The sequence below is a fragment of the Vespa crabro genome, chromosome 10 (assembly GCF_910589235.1).
Source record: "Vespa crabro chromosome 10, iyVesCrab1.2, whole genome shotgun sequence".
Classification (NCBI taxonomy): domain Eukaryota; kingdom Metazoa; phylum Arthropoda; class Insecta; order Hymenoptera; family Vespidae; genus Vespa; species Vespa crabro.
Window position 1 is genome coordinate 3,592,286 of NC_060964.1, and position 19,040 is coordinate 3,611,325.

The following is a 19,040-nucleotide window of genomic DNA, read 5'->3' on the forward strand; positions in this document are numbered from 1 at the left end:
ATGACACTTTCTGACAAACATAGAAAATTCTCTTGATTTACTAATAGTTACATTTGTCGACACGATATTGGCTAACTTAACTATCGATTTCATAGTAAGCAAGACGAACTTCGAGAGAAAGTATGTGATTGATTGTTTTCCGTGAATGGTTATGAATATTCTAAAACAATTTTTTATTCGTGCACTCATGAATTAAATATTATATCAGTGCGTGGATCATTATACATAACAAATGTTTTATTAATATTTAATTATAAAACGTTAATAAAAGTATTTTATAAGAACATGGTTTTAACGAAAGAATATCGAATATGTATGCCTCTTACCACAGAAGAGGTAAAGTATTTATTACGAGCTATATTCATTATTATTTTTAACTTATTTCTTTACACAGTATCGAATTGGACAACTTTATATGATAGCAAGACATAGTCATGAACAATCAGATTCCGATGGTGGAGTTGAAGTAATAGAAAATATTGAATGCGAAGATCCTGAACATGGGAAGGGTCAATATACAGAAAAAAGAATTCACCTCTCAAGGTAAATAAAAAATCTTTGTAAATATATTCACGAATCTCGTAGTACAATATTTTAATTTAGTTTTTATCATTATCATTTTTTTTTTTTCATTATATTTCAGTAAACTTCCTTATTGGATTCAATCTGTTATACCAAAAATATTTTATGTGACTGAAAAAGCTTGGAATTATTATCCATTTACCATGACAGGTAAATATATATATATGTAGATATATATATATTTTTTTCTATATATAATGATCAAATTATTGTTAAAAGAAACACTTGTTAATGCATTACTTTTCTTTTATATCTCTATGGATGACAACTATAGTATATACTGTAAGTATTAAGCATGTGAGTTTAATCATAATTTGTTATATATAAATATATGTTTTGCAGTGTTCTTTCATACCTAAGTTTAATATATCTATAAAAACGAGATACGAGGATAACAATGGTTCGATGGAAAATGTATGCATCTAACTTTATATATTATATCTTATATAACTTTTTATAAGTATAAATATTAAACATTTATGAAATACGCAGTGTTTAGGTTTGTCTCCAATAGAAATTATACATCGAGAAGTTGATTATATTGATATTGCCTATGATGAAATATCTGCAAAACATTATAAAGAGGAAGAGGTAATTAAACATTTATAATTTTTATGATCACAGAGCGATTATCTTAAAGTTAATTCTATTATAGGATCCTAAGTTTTTCCAATCTAAACGAACAGGCAGAGGTCCATTAGTTGAAGGTTGGCGCGATACGGTACAACCAATTATGTGTTCTTATAAATTAGTTCATGCTTCCTTTGAAGTGTGGGGTATGCAAACTCGGGTAGAAGATTTTATACACAGGGTAATTTATATTCTATTTGAAAAACTCATTTTCATTTAGCTTATATATAATGTTATCATTTATTACATAGTTATGTATTAATATGTCTATATATAGTGCATAAGAGATATTTTACTATTGGGTCATCGGCAAGCATTTACATGGATCGATGAATGGTACGATATGACCATTGAAGATGTTCGAAAATATGAACAGAAAATGCACGCAGAGACAAATGAAAAAATGAGATTAAAAAATCAGGCCAACGAAAATTCATCAAAACCAGTAACTCCATCATCGTCGGTACCTTCATCTCCTAAATCACCAACACAATCGAATCGATCGTGGTTTTCATGGTCATAGTCGATATTATTAAAAAATTAAATCTCTTCAGCCATGTACTAGCTGGTCCTGTAGCTACAGTACAAACTGTGCAAATAAACCTTAGCATTTTTATGTACATGTGTGTGTATATATATACATATATGTATACATATATATATATATATATATATATATATATATATATATATATATGCTTTAACAATATAATCGGGTATCTTGATTGTTTTAATGTGTAGTATCTGTAAATTTTTTGATCTTAACACTGATGTTAAAAGGAAAAATATCTTTAGTTTCTGAATTTTGTTTTAAATTTTACACAATTAATATAATAAATGTTGTTGACGAGATTAAAAATAATTTAAAATATGTTATACTTTTTGTAATTAATTATGAAAAGAAAGAGTATTACAGATATAATCTTTAGAGTTTATGTAATTCATCAAATTTGTGTTTTTTCTTTTTTTTCTTTTTTTTTTTTTTTTTTTTTTTTTTTTTTGAATGATTTAGAATATTATGTGTTCATTGGCTGGCTACTTAATCATGAAGACTTTTTGTTGTTATCACAAATAATTGTTGCATTGTCATTTCCTATACTATAATAGAGAGATTATTGTCTAATTACTATACACCGAAATTGCACAGTAAAGATAGCATAATAAGTGTAAAATATTGAGTATTTTTAATCTTCACTTGAAACCCATTTCCATAAAGGGAAAAAAATCATTGATCATTATTGTATTTTGTTGGGACCAAATATTTCAAAGTGGCTCTGAATTTTGAAACTCGATGTTCTCAATATGACAAAAATGTGATTATAAATTATGAAAGAATTTCACTAATATATATTCTATACAAATTGAAAAATGATTATTATTACATTATATAGATTTGAAAACAAACGTTTTTTCACTTTTATCCTTTCTCTTCATATCTTACTATCACATTATCATTTAATACAACAACATTAATATTATCTTTAATAAATTAAAATATTCTAAAAGAAAAGCAAGGTGTGTTAATTCAGCATTTTATGAATGTACCACATATTATATGAGTTTCACTATTATAGGTAAAACAAATCTCTACTATTATCGGCAGTATACTGTTTGATCGGTAGAGAAAGGCTTTATTATTACCGGCGTTAATATGTCGGTAAACAGTACTCTACTGTTTCAACTAGATTTTTCTCATTCTGTTACGTCTTATGATCCTTTAAGTGGGGTCATGATATTTATTGAAAAAAAAAAAAGAAAAAAAAAATTCTTTATTCAAATAGAAAAATATCAATAATTAATTATATATATATATATTTTATAAAAAATTTGTATGAATTATTTTGCACTAACACATATGTACTGAATTTTTTGTCAACCTGTTCCTCATGTACCCATGAAAATTATAGACGATTAGTTAATGTATATTAATAGCAATGTTGATTAAAATAAATAACTGATAAGAAAATTCACACGTTGCTCCTAATTTGTCGACCGGTATGTGATATAAACGGATGCAATCTATCAGCGGGAGGCCAATGTAAAGGTGTTGCAAGAATATGTGCCATTTCTCTGGTGTGGCCTGGAAACAGTTTAAATTAGCGAGGAACAATAGCTGTATAACTTTTAGTCGCTTTACATACATCGATTATAATTATCCGTCAGTCTACTAAAAGGATATAGCATAGGTAGTTCATCGTATCTTGTTAATTCCTCTAATTCAGTTTCTTGTAGAATCTCCTAAATTAATAAAGCACGTAAGAATTTATAATAACGATTGTTAGAAATACAGAATTCAACATGGTCTCATTACATTTTGATCATTTTCATTGAATCTTGATGTAGTCATTGATTCAAAGCGACGATTTTCATTAGTTCGTAATTGTTTTGGTGCTTCGGTGATTAATTCATTGAATCGTGCAGCAACTTGTTTCCATTTTGTTAGATCGGTTGGCTTTATAAAGAATAAACTCGTTCACGAGGATATATTTCAAAGAAATCTTTGTTTCGAGGATCTTACTTTTAATGTGAAGAAGACGGGTAAAAGAGCTATAGGTAAAGGAGATCCTTGTAATTCTGTTCGTTCGGAAGGCGGTCCAGAAAGTGTCAAATGTCTAATTAAGTCTAGAAGATCAGATAGAAGTTCACTATGACGACCACTGACATCTTGCCTTATTAAACCAAGGGCATCGCGTGCGACTACTCCTGCCGTTACTCCAGGATTATCGGCTAATTGAAATAATAATATTCCTTATTCGTATCGCATTATATGTTCCTACAATGTTAACAAATTTATTACGAAATGCCTATATTGTCATTTTTACCGTACGACGACACGATTACAAAATTTACGTATTTCTCTCTCATTTTATTTTTGCTGACTGCGAAATGATAAAATAATACGCAATAACGTTTTACTTTGCGAAATACGATATGTAAAGAGTCCAAGTATTTAGAACGATGAGTTTCAATCATTTCGTAAGAATTTTACAGATGCTGGTTCATCGTAATATTTTTCATTATTTGTGTTATACATTTGTACTTACGAGATGTTGTAGTATATAGTATTATTTTTCTATAAGAAAAAAAAAAAAAAAAAATAAAAAAAAAATAAAAAAAAAAGATCGATTAAAAATATCGAGATAATAGATGGAATAAATAAATAAATCGTAATCGATCGAATCAAATAAAGAAAAGAATTACAATCAAGCTAAATAACTCCAAAAGAGTGTTAAACTTGTTGATAAATTATTTTCTAATAACCCAAAATTAATTCTTGAACATGTTGCGGTATGACGGGTTTTTTCAGACGGCTTAAAAAAAGTTGCAAAGCAGCAGCGCATTCCAGAGCGACATCATCGCCGAGCTCGAATTGTGGCTTTTCTCCCTTTTTCAACGAATTCAAGATTTTATGTCTGAGCTTACGGCGTCCTGCTCTACGAAATAGACCTTCCTCTCGTGCGTCTTAAAAATAAAAATTATTCTTTTATTTCTTTTTATTTCTTTATCTATGTTATTTAAATGTATTTCATATATGTTATCTATAATATTATTCGAGAAATGATCGATCGACTTTTATACGAAACTTACGTTCTTTCAGAAAATGAATGATTTCTTTGACCACCAAGAGAGATTTTTTCGATATTATTTCATCGCCCGCATCCTGCCTGTTTTAATAAACAATTAATATAAATAAATAATAATAAAATATCTATATAAATCTTTAAAATAGATATATTATAAATAAAATGTATAAATTTAATATTATAATAAAATATATAAATTTCATTTTTATATACATATATACATATATGTATATATAATTATATTATATCGATCATAAAATGTACAATTTTTTTGCGCAACGAACCAGAGATATCGTTCGACGGCCTTATCAAATATTCATGAGGCATACGTTTTGATAATCTAATCGGGAAACAGATTAGCTACGTGCTGTATTGCGGTTTAGCACTATTCCGAACAATAAGCGTAATATCGCGAATTCGTGAATAATTATCCTTGACACGTAGGATCGAATGGTTATAATAGATATGCGATGTAGATATAATAAAAAATCGCTCGATACACCAATTCCATTTGATAATATCTCTATTGTTAACCATTCAAATACCTTCTTCAGAGATTTATGAATGAAATGAAAATGTGAACCACTAATAATACCGTTATTATTACCTATATATCTATACATTGAATTTCCCAACCATGTAAAATATTTTTAATGTTTTGATGGAATTGAATAAATGAATATTCTTTCGATAAATAATGAATAATGCTTGAATTCTTTCGATAAATAATCAATATCCATTGGACATTGTCAAATAGAGATTTAAATAAACGTAGAATCATATCGTCAATTATACGTATAGTATATTTATATATATTATAATTATTATCACGGAAGTATAAAAAGAAGAAGAAAAAAAAAAATAAATAAAAAGAATAACTAATCTTATGATCAATAATATTGCACAATGATCTTGAAAAAATAAGAAGAACAGAAACAGGAAAGAGTAAAGAAAAAATATTTCTCATTGGAATCATAACAATTTCGAATACGATCGTTCAAAGACGAGCTTATAAAAACGCGAGAATCATTCAGCACTGGTACATAAGTAAGTAATATGACGAGGATTATTGCCATCTCTGTTAGAACCATTTTCTTTTGCGTGTTTGCAGATGTAGTTTGTGGATCGCAGAATTATTATTGGAATAACGCAAGAACGAGATTTCCAAAACATGCTTCCTGTACCTCGTGTAATCGAGAATGGGCAGACACATTGTCATCTCCCTGGTAAGAGGATTAATAATAAAAAAAACAGGATAAAAAGGAAAACAAAACCGTTTGCCAAATTTAGAGATTAAACAACGAGAGACCCATTTGGTCTGACACCTTGTCGTATCTCTGATAAGAGGTTTAATAATAATATATAAAAAGAAAGTTTGCCGAATGAAAAAAAAATTGAAAAAACGATAATCTGACATCAACGAATAAATGTAAGTGATCAGGATTCATATTTTTTTTTTGTTTTTTCTTTCTTTTTTTTTTTTTTTTTTTCTTTCTTTTTTTTAAGGTATCCAAGACAAAACTACGACGAAATACCGAGAAACGGGGAATATCGTGATTTCGTTGAAAGATCCTACGACGAATGGGCTCCTTCAAGCCCAATGTCAACATCTTATTCTTTCAACAAATACGGACACCCATCGAGAAATGGAGGTGACGATTCCTCAGATGTCTCAATATCCGGAACAAGAAATCCATACCAACATGAAGATTCCTTTGAAGATCGAGAATCACGAAGGTTCGATCCTTATTTGGCTTCTAAGTCTTCCACCATTTCATTAAACCAAGAAGGAACGTTAAACCAACATCCTTTTATGTTAATAACAAACTCTGACAGTAATAATAGATTACTGAGTCGAAACTATCAGTCTCAAAAGTTCCATGAGTTTGGTGATCACACAATAAGGAATGTTGAGAACAATCAAAAGTACAAAGTCGATCGATCGAATCGAATGAATGAAATTCCTTATCGAAGGGTTGAATCATTATCGCAAGAGAATATCGAGGATTATCAGCCATCGAAAAAATTTCTAATCGTCCATCGTGCCGATCAAGAACGAAACTCATTCGAATATGAGGATGATACATCGATCTTCGAGAAAACTGATTCGGCGGATGTACTTAAAGAATCGAGGATTCCTCCTGAGAGTTTAGAAGAGATCGATGAATCTGTTGATTCGAATTCGTTTTTTAGAAACAATCCTTCGGAAGATAAAATTATCGATTCCGTGCCATTCGTCGATACGTTTAAGCTGTTCGAAGAAATACAAATCAAACAAAACCATTATGATTTGTTAAAAAAATCTAATGTCCCTAAAACTTTAGAATTTATCGACAGAGATCAGCTATTTCCCGATCGAAAAGAAATCAGCTCATTTTGGCAGTTTCATCAGGATAAATCACCTGAGAGTTTAATATCCAATGAAGATTACAAAGCGAAAGAATCTACGAAAGGTAGTTCTTTTTTTGATCAGCATGACATTACTAATAACGAGAAAGGAAAGTTATTTCCCATGGCAGCACTAAATACGTTCAATGTGGAATATGATGCTACTAAAGGAAGTTCTTTAAAGTTTGACCCCGATATTTTAGATGATATTGAAAATCCTCCTATTGAACAGACAGAACCAATTACCATGAGCGAATCTACGGAAAGTTCGATGATGACAGAGAATTGATGATGATAATGCGACTCCTTTATTGTCTTTTGCATACTCGATGCAATGATGTATATAGATATATAATAGAAAGTATCGTACTTATACATTCTTTTCTATGAATACACCGAAAGTTATATAAATTGAAACTTTGTATATCATTTTATGTATTTCATAATACAATAAAATTTGAGAATTAATAAAAATAAAAATATGTTATACGTAAAACTTTTTTTTTTTTCAGATACAAAAATGTTGTATCTTTATGTAAACCCTTATTTTGGAAACAGTAATTTTATATATTTTTCATTTTTCATTTATATATTAATTCAAATAATCTATTTGTATTGTTTATTTATCCTATAGAAAAATTTTCGATTATGATTGACAGAGTCAAGGAAAAGGAAGACAGTGTTTAAATTGAGAATATACAGACATATTAGAATAATACGTTTGTACTTACAACATACACTCTTATCGATATTTACTTTTATATAAGATTTATCGAAAGATTATAGATTCTTATTAAAGAAATTAAGAAAACATATTAAGTGTAAATATATTTATCATCCAAGAGGAAAATTAAATATAATATTTAGAATAAGTTTCATTATTAAATTCTTAGTTCAATCAAATGTATAAAATCAATCTTAATTCAAAATTAAAGATATTTCATATGTTTTAAACTATTGCTCCTAAGTTACGCATAGTTATGCATATATATGCGTAACTGCATAAAATACGTAAGGAAGAAATTTTGCAATATAAATGAAAAATTCTCATCGTTATTATTTACGCAAGAACAGAATGTCAAATATTATTTAGCTCACGCATTTCAATTAATTGATTTACGCATTTCAGGATCCTCATGTGCAGTAATTTCCCCTTTCGAAATTGGCACAATTAAACTAATGAAAAGTAAAGCCAGGTGTCATTGATATGACATTGTGTATTTTCGATGCGTATGCGATTGTGCAAACTTGCATACCAATATTTCGCATGAGATGGCAAAATATGTGTGGCAGTGATTTCTTTAAAAACCTGGATTGAATCATTCGTCTTCACTTCAGTTCTTCAGTTCGATCTCTTAACAACAGTTCGAAAAAAAAAGAATCATGCGTTTTACTATCGTGGAGTTTCTTTTCACGCTGTTCCTGACTTTGGCTGTAGCTGGACCAGCTAGACCGAAAATTTCTGAGAAGAAATCTTTGGTCGATAATACGAAACTTGTGAAGGAAGTTCCAAAGATCGAAGAGATCGGTGATGAAAAGGATCGATCGAAGAAATCTACTACAACTTTCTGCGTGGAAATTAAACCTGGAAGCAACGAACCTGTTCAGATACCTTGTGCTTGCAAGAATGGGGAAGGAAACGTTCCAGAATCATCTGTTCAACAAATTCTTCAACCAGTTTCTTATTTATCTCCTCAACAAATGCCAGGACATCCACATAGTCCTCAGAGTGTGAATATTATTCATGCACCATCTCAGCCACCTCAAACATTAAATATCATTCAACCAGCGCCGACTCTACACGCAGTACAGTTTGTGCAGCCTCAAGCCAACAATCCACCGTCTGTTCAAACTCTTAATTTCCTGCAACCATCTGCCCAATTACCCGAGCCAGTACATCAATCTCTTCACATCACGCTGCCATCGAAGTCAGAATTAGATTCATCCGAACCTGTTCATTCTGAAAAAATAGTCCTGCCATCTTCCGAGCCTGCAGTTCAACCAATTCCCCAGTCAGAACCTCAACCAGCTCCTCAACCAGCTCCTCAGCCAGCTCCTCAGCCAGCTCCTCAGCCAGCTCCTCAGCCAGCTCCTCAGTCAACTCTTCAGCCAGCTTCTCAGCTAGTTCCTGAACCAGTTCCTCAGCAAGAACACTCGCATAAATCGGAAGTTCATGTTTCGGTTATAACCGAAAACAAGGAGAATAATGAGGAACAAAAATCAGAGATAATCGTAAATCCCCTACCGAAGCCTGTCGAAACTATCAACCTAGTACCAGTGGCTCCTATTCGTCAACCCTATGAAGAGCAAGTCGTTGTTGTACCGAATTCTGTTATGGTAACAAATCAAGAAAACTGCCATCCAGGTACTTATGTTCAAATACCATCGATTCCTTACGGAGCGAACTACCAGCAATCGGAATCGGTCATTCAAATACCAGGATCAACATATCAACAGCCAAGACCATTCCATACCGAATGTAGCTGCAAACAAACGCATCCAGCACACTTAACTGATGGATCTTCCGTATTACGGACTCATTTTAAGGATAAGGGCGCGAAAATTATACCAATGGTCATCTATCCTCCTGCTGCACCATCCGTTTCTGTAGCATCACCAGCTCACTATAAGCCGGAAATATCTTCTCTTCCTCATTCATCTAGCTTTCCAATGGTCATTAGTATGCAGACCACGAGAAATAAGGAAGGAATGCAATCAGGAGAAATGGTAAACAACTAATTATTTGGACTAAATACGAAATTACACGCGTTAAATGTTCATTTCAATTAAATTAATAAATTTTCTATTACAGTCTGATATGAAAACCTATAAATCTATGGATACCTCAGCTCGTTATAGCAATGATCAAACTCCAAATATGTACTACGATATGGGTACAGGAATGCAACTTATGAATATTGGTCGTCAAGCTGTTCCGGAAAATCAAAAAAAGGAGGAAAACATGAAAATGAGCGTATTGTCTAATGAAACCTTCAAACCTAGATTCATAAGAAACGATAAGGATGTCATGGTGAACGAGAAAAATATCGAGGAATAAATATCATGAACGAAAATCATTTAATTCGAAGGAACAGCCTAATATTTTTTGTTGATAATCCATTCAGATTACTTTGAATGTGTCATTTTCATATGTCTTCTTTGTTTTCTTGTTGTTTATTTCATATCTTTCGAAATATCACAATTGATAAGATGTACAAATAAAATAAAATACGAATAACATTATCTTACCTCTTTGAAGTCTGCGTACCCATCCTTTTTTTTTTTCAACAACTTGATTTCTTTATTTGTAACATACTCACAAGCGCTTTACCTTCGATCCGAATAACAAAACATTTCGTATGCTAAAATATCTTTAACACGAGATAGATTTAAATAAGGTTAAGAATTTCTCTTAACGTATCCGATCTCAATAAGCGTTCCAAATATTACGATTGAATGCCTAATAGCGAGTTTTTACCGAATTAATTTTATATTTATTTTTAATTAAGCGTTCTATTCGTGCAAATATATAACCCTGAGTTTCATTGGTCGAAATATAATATTGTTATTTGCAATAAAATTATGTTTTCTACATCGTTAAGGTAGATTTTCAATGATTACAAAAAGATTCATTTCGTTTACGCTAACGTGCATCTATTTTATCATACCTCTTTTACTTATAACATAACAATTGAATTAGTATCGATTAGTAACTGGTTAATAGATAGTATTAGTAACTTATGAACTTACATTTATCAATCTCTAACATTTATTTTTTTGATATTAAGTTTGATATCACGCAATACGGGTATGCATTTGCTTTACGATATAAATGCATAAAGAATAATAAATATAATTGATATAGACATATATATATATATGTGTGTGTGTGTGTGTGTGTGTTTAAATATTAATATACTCCATGTGCATTGTATTTTATTTAAATAATTATGAAATTTCCGAAATATTTTAATCTTAGATGTTTGAAAATTGAAAATTATTGCGGATTAATTGTTTCTCATTTCTCTTTCTTATTATCGTTTTCATTATTGATCGATCATAAAATTATTTTATTTTATCAAATGTATTAACGCTTACGTGATGCTTTTACGAACATTTACTGGCATTATATGTATACAAATAATTAAGAGAATATTTGTCTGCTTACCTGGGCATTTAAAGTACGAATTTTTCCAAGAAATTATATATGCTAGCGTATCGATTTATATAGATCAGTAATGTCCGCAGATTTAGATCAAATTTCTTTATCGTCATACTTAATTTCGTATATTTCTATCTATGTGTGCAATATCTGTGTGATAGCATATGAGAGAATTTTTATGTATGTATACTTTGCCATTAAATACACGTATTTTTCCAAGAAATTATATTACTCAGTGTGCTAATATTTTTTCTCAGAATTTATATAGGTTAGTAATGTCCGAAAATGTAAGATGGAAAACCCTTTTATTTTCTTATCTTATTTTAATCTTTATTTCTTCATTTTAGTTTCTCTTTCAAGATACTGTAAACCTTTTGACTACCATCGAGTCCATAATAAATATCTTGTATATAAGTTATTTTTTAATTAATATTTGTAGATCAATTTAAAAGTATATACAATAAAATTTCATTCTTATTGCACATTTAAAAGAGAAATTAATAATAAAAAAACTATAATTCTTCGATTGTTCGATTTATTATTAAATTACTTTTTGACTCCCGAAGTAGAAGAAAAAAGAAAGCTATGTATATGCCGCGGGAATTTATATATCTGTAGCGGGAACTTATTTTACTTATCTTAATAGAAAATAATTGTCTATTATCAAATGATTAATGACAATTTTCAGTGATTTTTTGGAATAAGATATTATTTTCTATGTTATTTTTCAATAATATATTGAAAGATATTTATATATTCATTAGTGCGTAGTATATGTATAAGGTGACGTAGTGCGCATGCGCGACACGAATCGTTTAACCATCTTCACGATGTAGATGACGCCATTGCCGTTCCAGTTTGTACCAGCCTGACGTGGATTCGTATCTCGTTCTCGTTAATTACAGGTAATTAGTAGATATTTTCTAATTTATACCCTCTTTCTTCATATCAAATGATAGTTAAACCCGTGAGTTTTAGCGTGATTGTATTTGCAAGTTGGGACCTCAATGTGCGTGAAAGATATTCGTGAAAATAAAATTGATCTCTCGTAGTTTCTCCTGGAGAACTATTGCGTCGTACTTTTTCTTCAAGTTTACCTTTTTTCAGCTTCATTTTTACAATATTGATATTTCTTTCACATTTTAACGATAAGTTGATCAATAATTTTGCATAGATACTTGCGGTCAATTGATACTTTGCATTATATTCGATTTTCATATACGATCACATACACATATATACACACATATATGTGTGTATATATGAATGTATATTGCACGTTAATTCATATGATACATAATGAATGTTGCATGTTGGGATTTTAATGCTTCATTTTTTATGCTTCAGTATGTTTATCTTAATAGTACTATTAAGAATTTTAGTTCTAAGCTTTAATTATTTTTAAGATTAATTTAAGGCAAAAAATTGCAGAATGGTTAATTAACTGCCACTTAGTAATTAAAATAGTTTAAAAAGATTGGATATATATTGGGAGGATTCATGAATGAATACCGTTAATTATAAAACGGCATTTACTTATGAATTAACACAATATTTTTTTTCATAATTTCCCCAATTACGTTATTTAATTTTTAAATCTCCAACGTTAGATTTATCAATAACACAACATATTAATTATAAATGTAACATAGTAACGATTATAAAATATATGTAGTTTGTATATTCCCGGGATATACAATTTATACGTATAATTAATTAAATATAGTTATGTAGAACTTTATAAAAATATTTTTAAGATAATTAATAAAGAATCCAGGCTTTTTCTCACGGGTAGGATAGGTCAAAATCACGGTTGATGAATCCTCGATTGATTACGATCAGGTCGATAAAAGATTCATTAAACGCGACTAATTAATGTTATTTTAGCTCGTGGATCTCCACATGCAGCAACCTCCACGTGGTGAGATCTGGGTCAGTATTACTTGCGATCTTATCGAAATCTAATTATAATTTATGTAACGCAAGTACTACCGAGCGAATGGCTGTACATTTCGGTATATTTCTATAATGCTTTTATTTTCTAATTGTAAAATTTATCTATTTGAATTTTATTCAAAATTTATGAAACAAATTAATACATATATATATATATATACTTTGAAAAGATATAAATCTGTATAATAATAATGTTAGTTTTATTGGGCAATAAAAAATTTAAAAGTACGAGAAGAAAAGAAAAAATGAAGGAGAAGAAGGACTCATATTATCTCGACAAATATTTGATCTTTCGATATATTCAATCTCGCGAGATATCTAAGATTTTTCGAGTAGCATCTTGGAAGGCAAAGATTTAAAAAGTCAAACGATCAGGACAGACTATCATTTTTCATATTTCATGTTTCGTTTCTTCTGACGAGGAGACATGTTGGGAGTCATCCAAGAAATGGCGAGTACGATGCGCCAGAATATGACTTTTTTTTTTTAAGTGTTGTTGGTTGGACTAGATATGAACACAGAGCGAAGGAAATCAAAAAAGAAAATTCAGTGTATTACACAGCACATGTAATATTTTTTTTTTTTAAATAATATAAGAAAAATCGGAAGTCAAATATTATCATTGTGAATAACTAATACAAACTATGAATAATTGGATGACATCATCTCATGGAAAGAAAAAACATTCGATCGATCTGACAGAAGGAAATCAACGATGTTTTCCTTCCTCTGTGTAAGACCATTCTTCATCTTTCTAGGTGATCTCTTTTTATTTTATTTTTTATCTTATTTCGTGTTTTTTTTTTTTTATTTTCTCTTATCGTATTTTTCTCGTACAAAAATGATAAAAGAGCAGGGACGATCGATCGATTTGAAAATTTACATGGCTTAATTAACGAGTAATTACGTATCGTAAGAGACGTACGTAAGATTTTTTTTTTTTTTATTATTAATAAAATGGTTTTAATTAAATTGATACTTTTATGATATCCTTGGAATTTTTTTTTTTTTTATAAGACCCGCATTTCTCCATCTCAGTGAATTTATTTATCTTGCCTAAAGGCTTTCTTTTAGATTAAAGCAACAAGAGAAGGTTTCGAATCGATGGTTATGATCGTCTCAGAGATACTCAATAAATTTAATAATTTTCCTTTCGTTGTCGTAGATATTGCTCGGAACGTTTCAATTTGCTTTACTGCTCGTGCTAACCGGTTTCTTGCTATCTCTTGCGATTATTTCGCGTTTAATGGAGGTTGCCGTTACTTTGATATATCCTACCAGTATCTTCTTACTACAGCAGTTAGTAAAATTATTCGTTGTGAGTATACGAGCTCTTGATGTAATAAAATACAGACAGTATCTATATATCTATATATACGTACGAATGTATGAATTTGTGTTTAATGAGATAACGTTTTAATATTATTAACAACATTTTAGATAAGCCAACTATAAGACGAATAATTAGCGTCGTTCCATCTCATATCTATTTTTTTTTTTTTTCGTTATCAACGTTTAATCATATTTCACCTATAGAAAAATAATGAAATTACGATCGATCTGTGAACGAACGAACAGACGTAAAAGAAGTTACGAATAAATGGAATGATCATTAATTATTTTATCTACGTATATTAACTTTAGGATAACTCGTACGGATTATTGTGTCATTCTACATACGTTTCTCGAAAATTTTGAACGCGCTAGTAATGTAATCTGATAATCTTGTAAATCATGATCCGTGTGTAATGGGCGAGTTTAACGTTTGATTTACGATAACAATACGAAAATGGGTTCGTTCGTTAATATACTTGCTTGTATGTTTCATCGGCTTTATTAAATTCTATAAATGACATTTAAAAAAGCGTCAGTACGAAAGTTATAAGCGGACAGGAAATTGGGACTATTGTATTTTTATCAAATATTAATTTCGATGGATATTTTTTATTTTAATCGGGCGATTAATTTTACGCAAATAGAATTTCAAATTCAGAGAAAATGGAAATTTTTTGATTGAACGCGAGGAAGAGTAGGAATTATTTGCATCAGTTTAACGATATTCTTCATTAGTCAGTCGAATAATTAGAACTATATTTATTCGAGATGTATCTATTTAGAATCGTGTGTTTATAAAGCACATGAAAATACTATGGTTAAATTAACAACAGGAGGTATTAAAGTGTTACCATCCGTGTGTTGATCTTTAATTACGCTGGCTATGATAAAAATGTTATTTGAAATAAGCTAGAAGATCGGAAACAATAAAAGACATTTCATGTTAATGAGTTTCACTGGCTGAGAAAAAACAAATTACACTATGATTTTAATTAACTATTATTCGTTTTGCTTGAGCGAATTAAAATTCTTTTCATGCATATAACGAAAGTAACAAAATCTTTATACGTGATAATTATGATATACGATGTATAATCTTGAATTCGTGATATTCTTTTCAAAAATAGGGACTTGAAACATTAAAATATAATAGAAAGATTCACGCAGTATATCCTATTTGATCTTCGTCAAATTTGATTTGCGTCAATTTGCAGTCGTTTACTTCGATTATCGGTAAATAAAATATTTCAAATAATTAATTCATTAATTAATGTCAATCCGTCTTGTTAATGGTTCTTTTTTTTTCAAAAACTTGAATCGTCAATATACAAAAATGTCTATAACTCAAAAAGAAGATCGAATAGGACATAGATTTTAGAAATTATTTTCCCATTTTTTATAGATATGTCTATCTTTCTAGTATAATCACTCGTATCGGTATTTATTTTTTATATATAATTTTCTTGCACACGATCGGTCCTCCAAGTTTAAAATAATAACAATTTATCTTATTGATGAAAGTTTAATCCTTAATTATGAAAATTAAAATTTGTAGAGAATCACAGAGAAAAAATTATTTTTCCTTAAGTTTTTATGAATTCTTATAGTAGAAATTTCTACTAAAGGAGAAACTTATATTAATTTCTATTCTCTTCTTAATGCAATTAAATTAAATTAAATAATAACGTTGAGAATATACAATTTATAATATTTCTTTTAACGAAATTTGTTTCTAAATTAAATTATCATTTAAGAATGATATTACTTGAATATTTTTGTAAGTATCATAATTAAGGATTAATGTTAAGCGAATGATTTTCGAACAAGGCAGGGCTTGTGAGCCCCATGGCCAGTTAATTTTTCATACTTGGACGTGTACAGTTAATAACGAGCCTATCGGCAAGGATGACTGGATATGTTTGGTGCAGAACCATCATTAGAATTTGTAATGCTCTTGAGGAGGAAACAGAAGTTCTTAATATGAATTTGACAACACCCGCAATACCGAACGAAAGAACTTATTCGGAATGCAGCACGAAGTCATTAGGATTGAATCCCGAGAAAGATGAGGAAGTTGCATTAGATTCAAAGAGTAACAAATCAGACGAAGTATATCGAACTACGATGGAACCAGAGGATGAAAGTATTTCTAATTCCAAAGAAGATGATACAAAAGAAGATGATGCCTAAGAGATTCCTTTAGAATTAAGAAAGGATGCATACTTATATGCATATATGAGACAGCGAGAAAGAGAGAGAGAGAAAGAAAAAGATAATAAAATCTTTTTGAATATAAAAAATTTTCTGAGCAAAAATATCCTAGTAATCTAACCATTTAAATTCATTTCGTTATTCGAAACCACATTGCTTTATCGTTATTATAATCTATATCTGTACAAGATATCTGATCATTGTAAATTTTAAGTAAAAAGGATATTTTAAAAATGGATAAGCAAACGATTCTTTTAATTTGCGACACCATCTGTGATTTTTATGATTTGAAAAGAATTCTACAATCTAGTAAAATATCTTTTTTTATCAATTTTTAATTAAAATATACAAATCCTTCTTGAAGTTTCAATCATCTAAATATTTCTTAGAAAGAAAGAAAGAGGAATAGAGAATCGTTGATTCGAAAGAAAATATATCTTATATTTAATTTTTTAATATATAGATTTCGAAGAAGATTGAATGATTAAAAAGAATTCTTATTCTTCTTTCCTTTAAGCTTGAAGATTTGATTGAGGTCATCTTTGTTATCGACTCGGACTACTGCGAAAGTAGTAACATTGGCGAGCATTTTCGAGTTGCCAATAGAATTCTTATATATTGAAACTTCCAATTACAATGCGATGATAAGAATAAGAACTGGTTTAAATTTAATCATTTCTTTTGTTACGTTTTCATGAAAAGATTAAAAGTTTTGAGGATAGCAAATAGAGAAAGTAATTAAACTTACTAATTTTAACTTTTCAATCGTGATACTGTGGGTTTTCAAGATTTAAGATTTCACACAAATAAATTTAGATGTAATTTTCTTTTTCTTTTTAATTTAGCATATAATGTAAAAGATTTAAAGTATATTAAAAATTACTTATTATAATAATTATTTACTTTTCTAATTAAAAGTTGTAACTTTTGTCTTTTTTATATTTTATATAAGTGGTTCGCTGAAAAAATACGTGGATATGTTCTATTCTTTTTTTTTTTATTTTCTTTTATTTTTTTTTTTTCATACAGTTATGTTCATTGAATGTTATGTTGGTTATTGATATTTTATACAAAGTAGAATTTTATGATTTTATGAGATTTTAAGAAGATAAATATGATGAAATGAAATTTTAATATTAATTTTACATAAAAATAACGCAAAGGTAAATGATTCATAGATTATACTTGATTCGCATATCGATTTATATTCCCATATCGATTCATATTCGCATATCGAATTCGCATTCGTTTGTTTTGTCATCGGTTGATATCCCAAGGGCTTTTAAATCTAAACATGTAAAAAGCTTAAAGTAAATAAAATTTATCTACGTTGTAAAGAATTCGTTCGTTCTTTCGCAAAATGGACGTAAGTAACGACTTTATTATTCGAAGAATAATTTTCTCAGTAGGATATGTACAACAAAGAGGTAAGAGAAATTATTGACACAGCTCGTTTTATTCTAATTATAAATTTCCCGAAAAATTAAAGGAAATAATAAATAAATAAATATCTCGTTCGATGATTTATTAAAATTTGAAATAATGTAATATGCAAAGTACGTAATTTTTGAGAAAAAGTTTGTGAAAAAGCAAATTTTATTAATGATATTTTGTAATAACCTTAATAATTTCGAATTTTTATGGTGTATAGCTTGACGTAATCTGGATGGATTTAAATACAAAAGTTCCATATCTGCGATATTTCTTTCGTTCGGAATATGCGTCGTATTTGAATACAGCGAGTACTGTTTTACTGGGATGGCTGGTGGTATCCACGATAACTCACGTACGTTATCTTCACTTTATTTCGTTTAGTAACAAGATTTATGCTTTCACATGGTGTGCCCGTCACCCTTAGCAGAAAAACCCGTGACTCCTATTCAGCAAAGAAAATTGTCTTCCAGCTGGTACGCTTGTTCTTCGTGCATTTGACGGCTAGCATCATCGCCATTATTCTTCTATGTCCTACTACTATAAAATGGTTATCCGAGCAACTAGGAATCGATTTTGAAATTATTTTTAACGAGATACCGAATAAATTTCGACAAATATTAAAGCACTTCCGTCAAAGTTGACGTAACTTCATTTATACGTCCATAAAAAGAAAGAGAAAATAAATGATTAAATATTAATGGAAATAAAATTAATATTTGTTTTAGTATGAATGAAATTTTCATTTTCATTTTGATATG

At 29.4% G+C, this 19,040-nt stretch overlaps 4 protein-coding genes across 8 annotated transcripts; 3 read left to right on the forward strand and 1 right to left on the reverse strand.

The window, feature by feature from the left end:
- Positions 1-68: 68 nt before the first annotated feature.
- LOC124427266 (cytoplasmic phosphatidylinositol transfer protein 1) lies at positions 69-2,384 on the forward strand. The gene is made up of 8 exons (XM_046969944.1): positions 69-336; positions 395-543; positions 644-732; positions 857-864; positions 925-996; positions 1,075-1,173; positions 1,238-1,393; positions 1,490-2,384. Exons 1-8 carry the CDS (start codon positions 286-288, stop codon positions 1,733-1,735), a joined length of 870 nt encoding a protein of 289 aa, XP_046825900.1. The 5' UTR covers positions 69-285; the 3' UTR covers positions 1,736-2,384.
- LOC124427268 lies at positions 2,160-10,824 on the reverse strand. Its single transcript, XM_046969947.1, has 7 exons — positions 10,434-10,824; positions 4,801-4,877; positions 4,474-4,674; positions 3,731-3,939; positions 3,524-3,664; positions 3,354-3,450; positions 2,160-3,292 (listed from the first exon to the last, which is right to left on the reverse strand). The coding sequence occupies exons 1-7, from the start codon at positions 10,454-10,456 to the stop codon at positions 3,180-3,182; spliced, it is 861 nt and encodes a 286-aa protein (XP_046825903.1). The 5' UTR covers positions 10,457-10,824; the 3' UTR covers positions 2,160-3,179.
- LOC124427263 (BCL-6 corepressor-like protein 1) lies at positions 8,523-10,427 on the forward strand. The gene is made up of 2 exons (XM_046969940.1): positions 8,523-9,911; positions 9,997-10,427. The coding sequence occupies exons 1-2, from the start codon at positions 8,568-8,570 to the stop codon at positions 10,240-10,242; spliced, it is 1,590 nt and encodes a 529-aa protein (XP_046825896.1). The 5' UTR covers positions 8,523-8,567; the 3' UTR covers positions 10,243-10,427.
- A 1,404-nt stretch (positions 10,825-12,228) lies between the features above and the next one.
- Positions 12,229-17,106, forward strand: LOC124427543. Of its 5 annotated transcripts, XM_046970558.1 has the most exons (3): positions 13,257-14,035; positions 14,468-14,620; positions 16,519-17,106. In XM_046970558.1, the coding sequence occupies exons 1-3, from the start codon at positions 14,018-14,020 to the stop codon at positions 16,825-16,827; spliced, it is 480 nt and encodes a 159-aa protein (XP_046826514.1). In that variant the 5' UTR covers positions 13,257-14,017; the 3' UTR covers positions 16,828-17,106. The 5 variants fall into 5 exon arrangements, 4 of the variants coding, with proteins under 4 accessions (XP_046826517.1, XP_046826515.1, XP_046826514.1 ...); XM_046970561.1 differs by lacking the exons at positions 13,257-14,035; positions 14,468-14,620 and adding an exon at positions 12,229-12,251; XM_046970559.1 differs by lacking the exon at positions 14,468-14,620 and having other exon boundaries at positions 13,234-13,278.
- The last annotated feature ends 1,934 nt before the right edge of the window (positions 17,107-19,040 follow it).

What these genes read in the sequence shown, in the direction of transcription:
- LOC124427263 (XM_046969940.1), top strand. Translation starts at nt 8,568, where the DNA reads ATGCGTTTTACTATCGTGGAGTTTCTTTTCACGCTGTTCCTGACTTTG. An exon ending in GAATGCAATCAGGAGAAATG is followed by an intron (nt 9,912 to 9,996) that starts GTAAACAACTAA and finishes TTTCTATTACAG; the next exon opens with TCTGATATGAAAACCTATAA.
- LOC124427543 (XM_046970558.1), top strand. An exon ending in AGTTAGTAAAATTATTCGTT is followed by an intron (nt 14,621 to 16,518) that starts GTGAGTATACGA and finishes GGACGTGTACAG; the next exon opens with TTAATAACGAGCCTATCGGC.
- LOC124427268 (XM_046969947.1), bottom strand. Translation starts at nt 10,456, where the DNA reads ATGGGTACGCAGACTTCAAAGAG. An exon ending in TCAATGAAAATGATCAAAAT is followed by an intron (nt 3,451 to 3,523) that starts GTAATGAGACCA and finishes TTATTAATTTAG; the next exon opens with GAGATTCTACAAGAAACTGA. An exon ending in GACGGATAATTATAATCGAT is followed by an intron (nt 3,293 to 3,353) that starts GTATGTAAAGCG and finishes AACTGTTTCCAG; the next exon opens with GCCACACCAGAGAAATGGCA.
- LOC124427266 (XM_046969944.1), top strand. Translation starts at nt 286, where the DNA reads ATGGTTTTAACGAAAGAATATCGAATATGTATGCCTCTTACCACAGAA. An exon ending in AAAAGAATTCACCTCTCAAG is followed by an intron (nt 544 to 643) that starts GTAAATAAAAAA and finishes ATTATATTTCAG; the next exon opens with TAAACTTCCTTATTGGATTC. An exon ending in TAGAAGATTTTATACACAGG is followed by an intron (nt 1,394 to 1,489) that starts GTAATTTATATT and finishes GTCTATATATAG; the next exon opens with TGCATAAGAGATATTTTACT.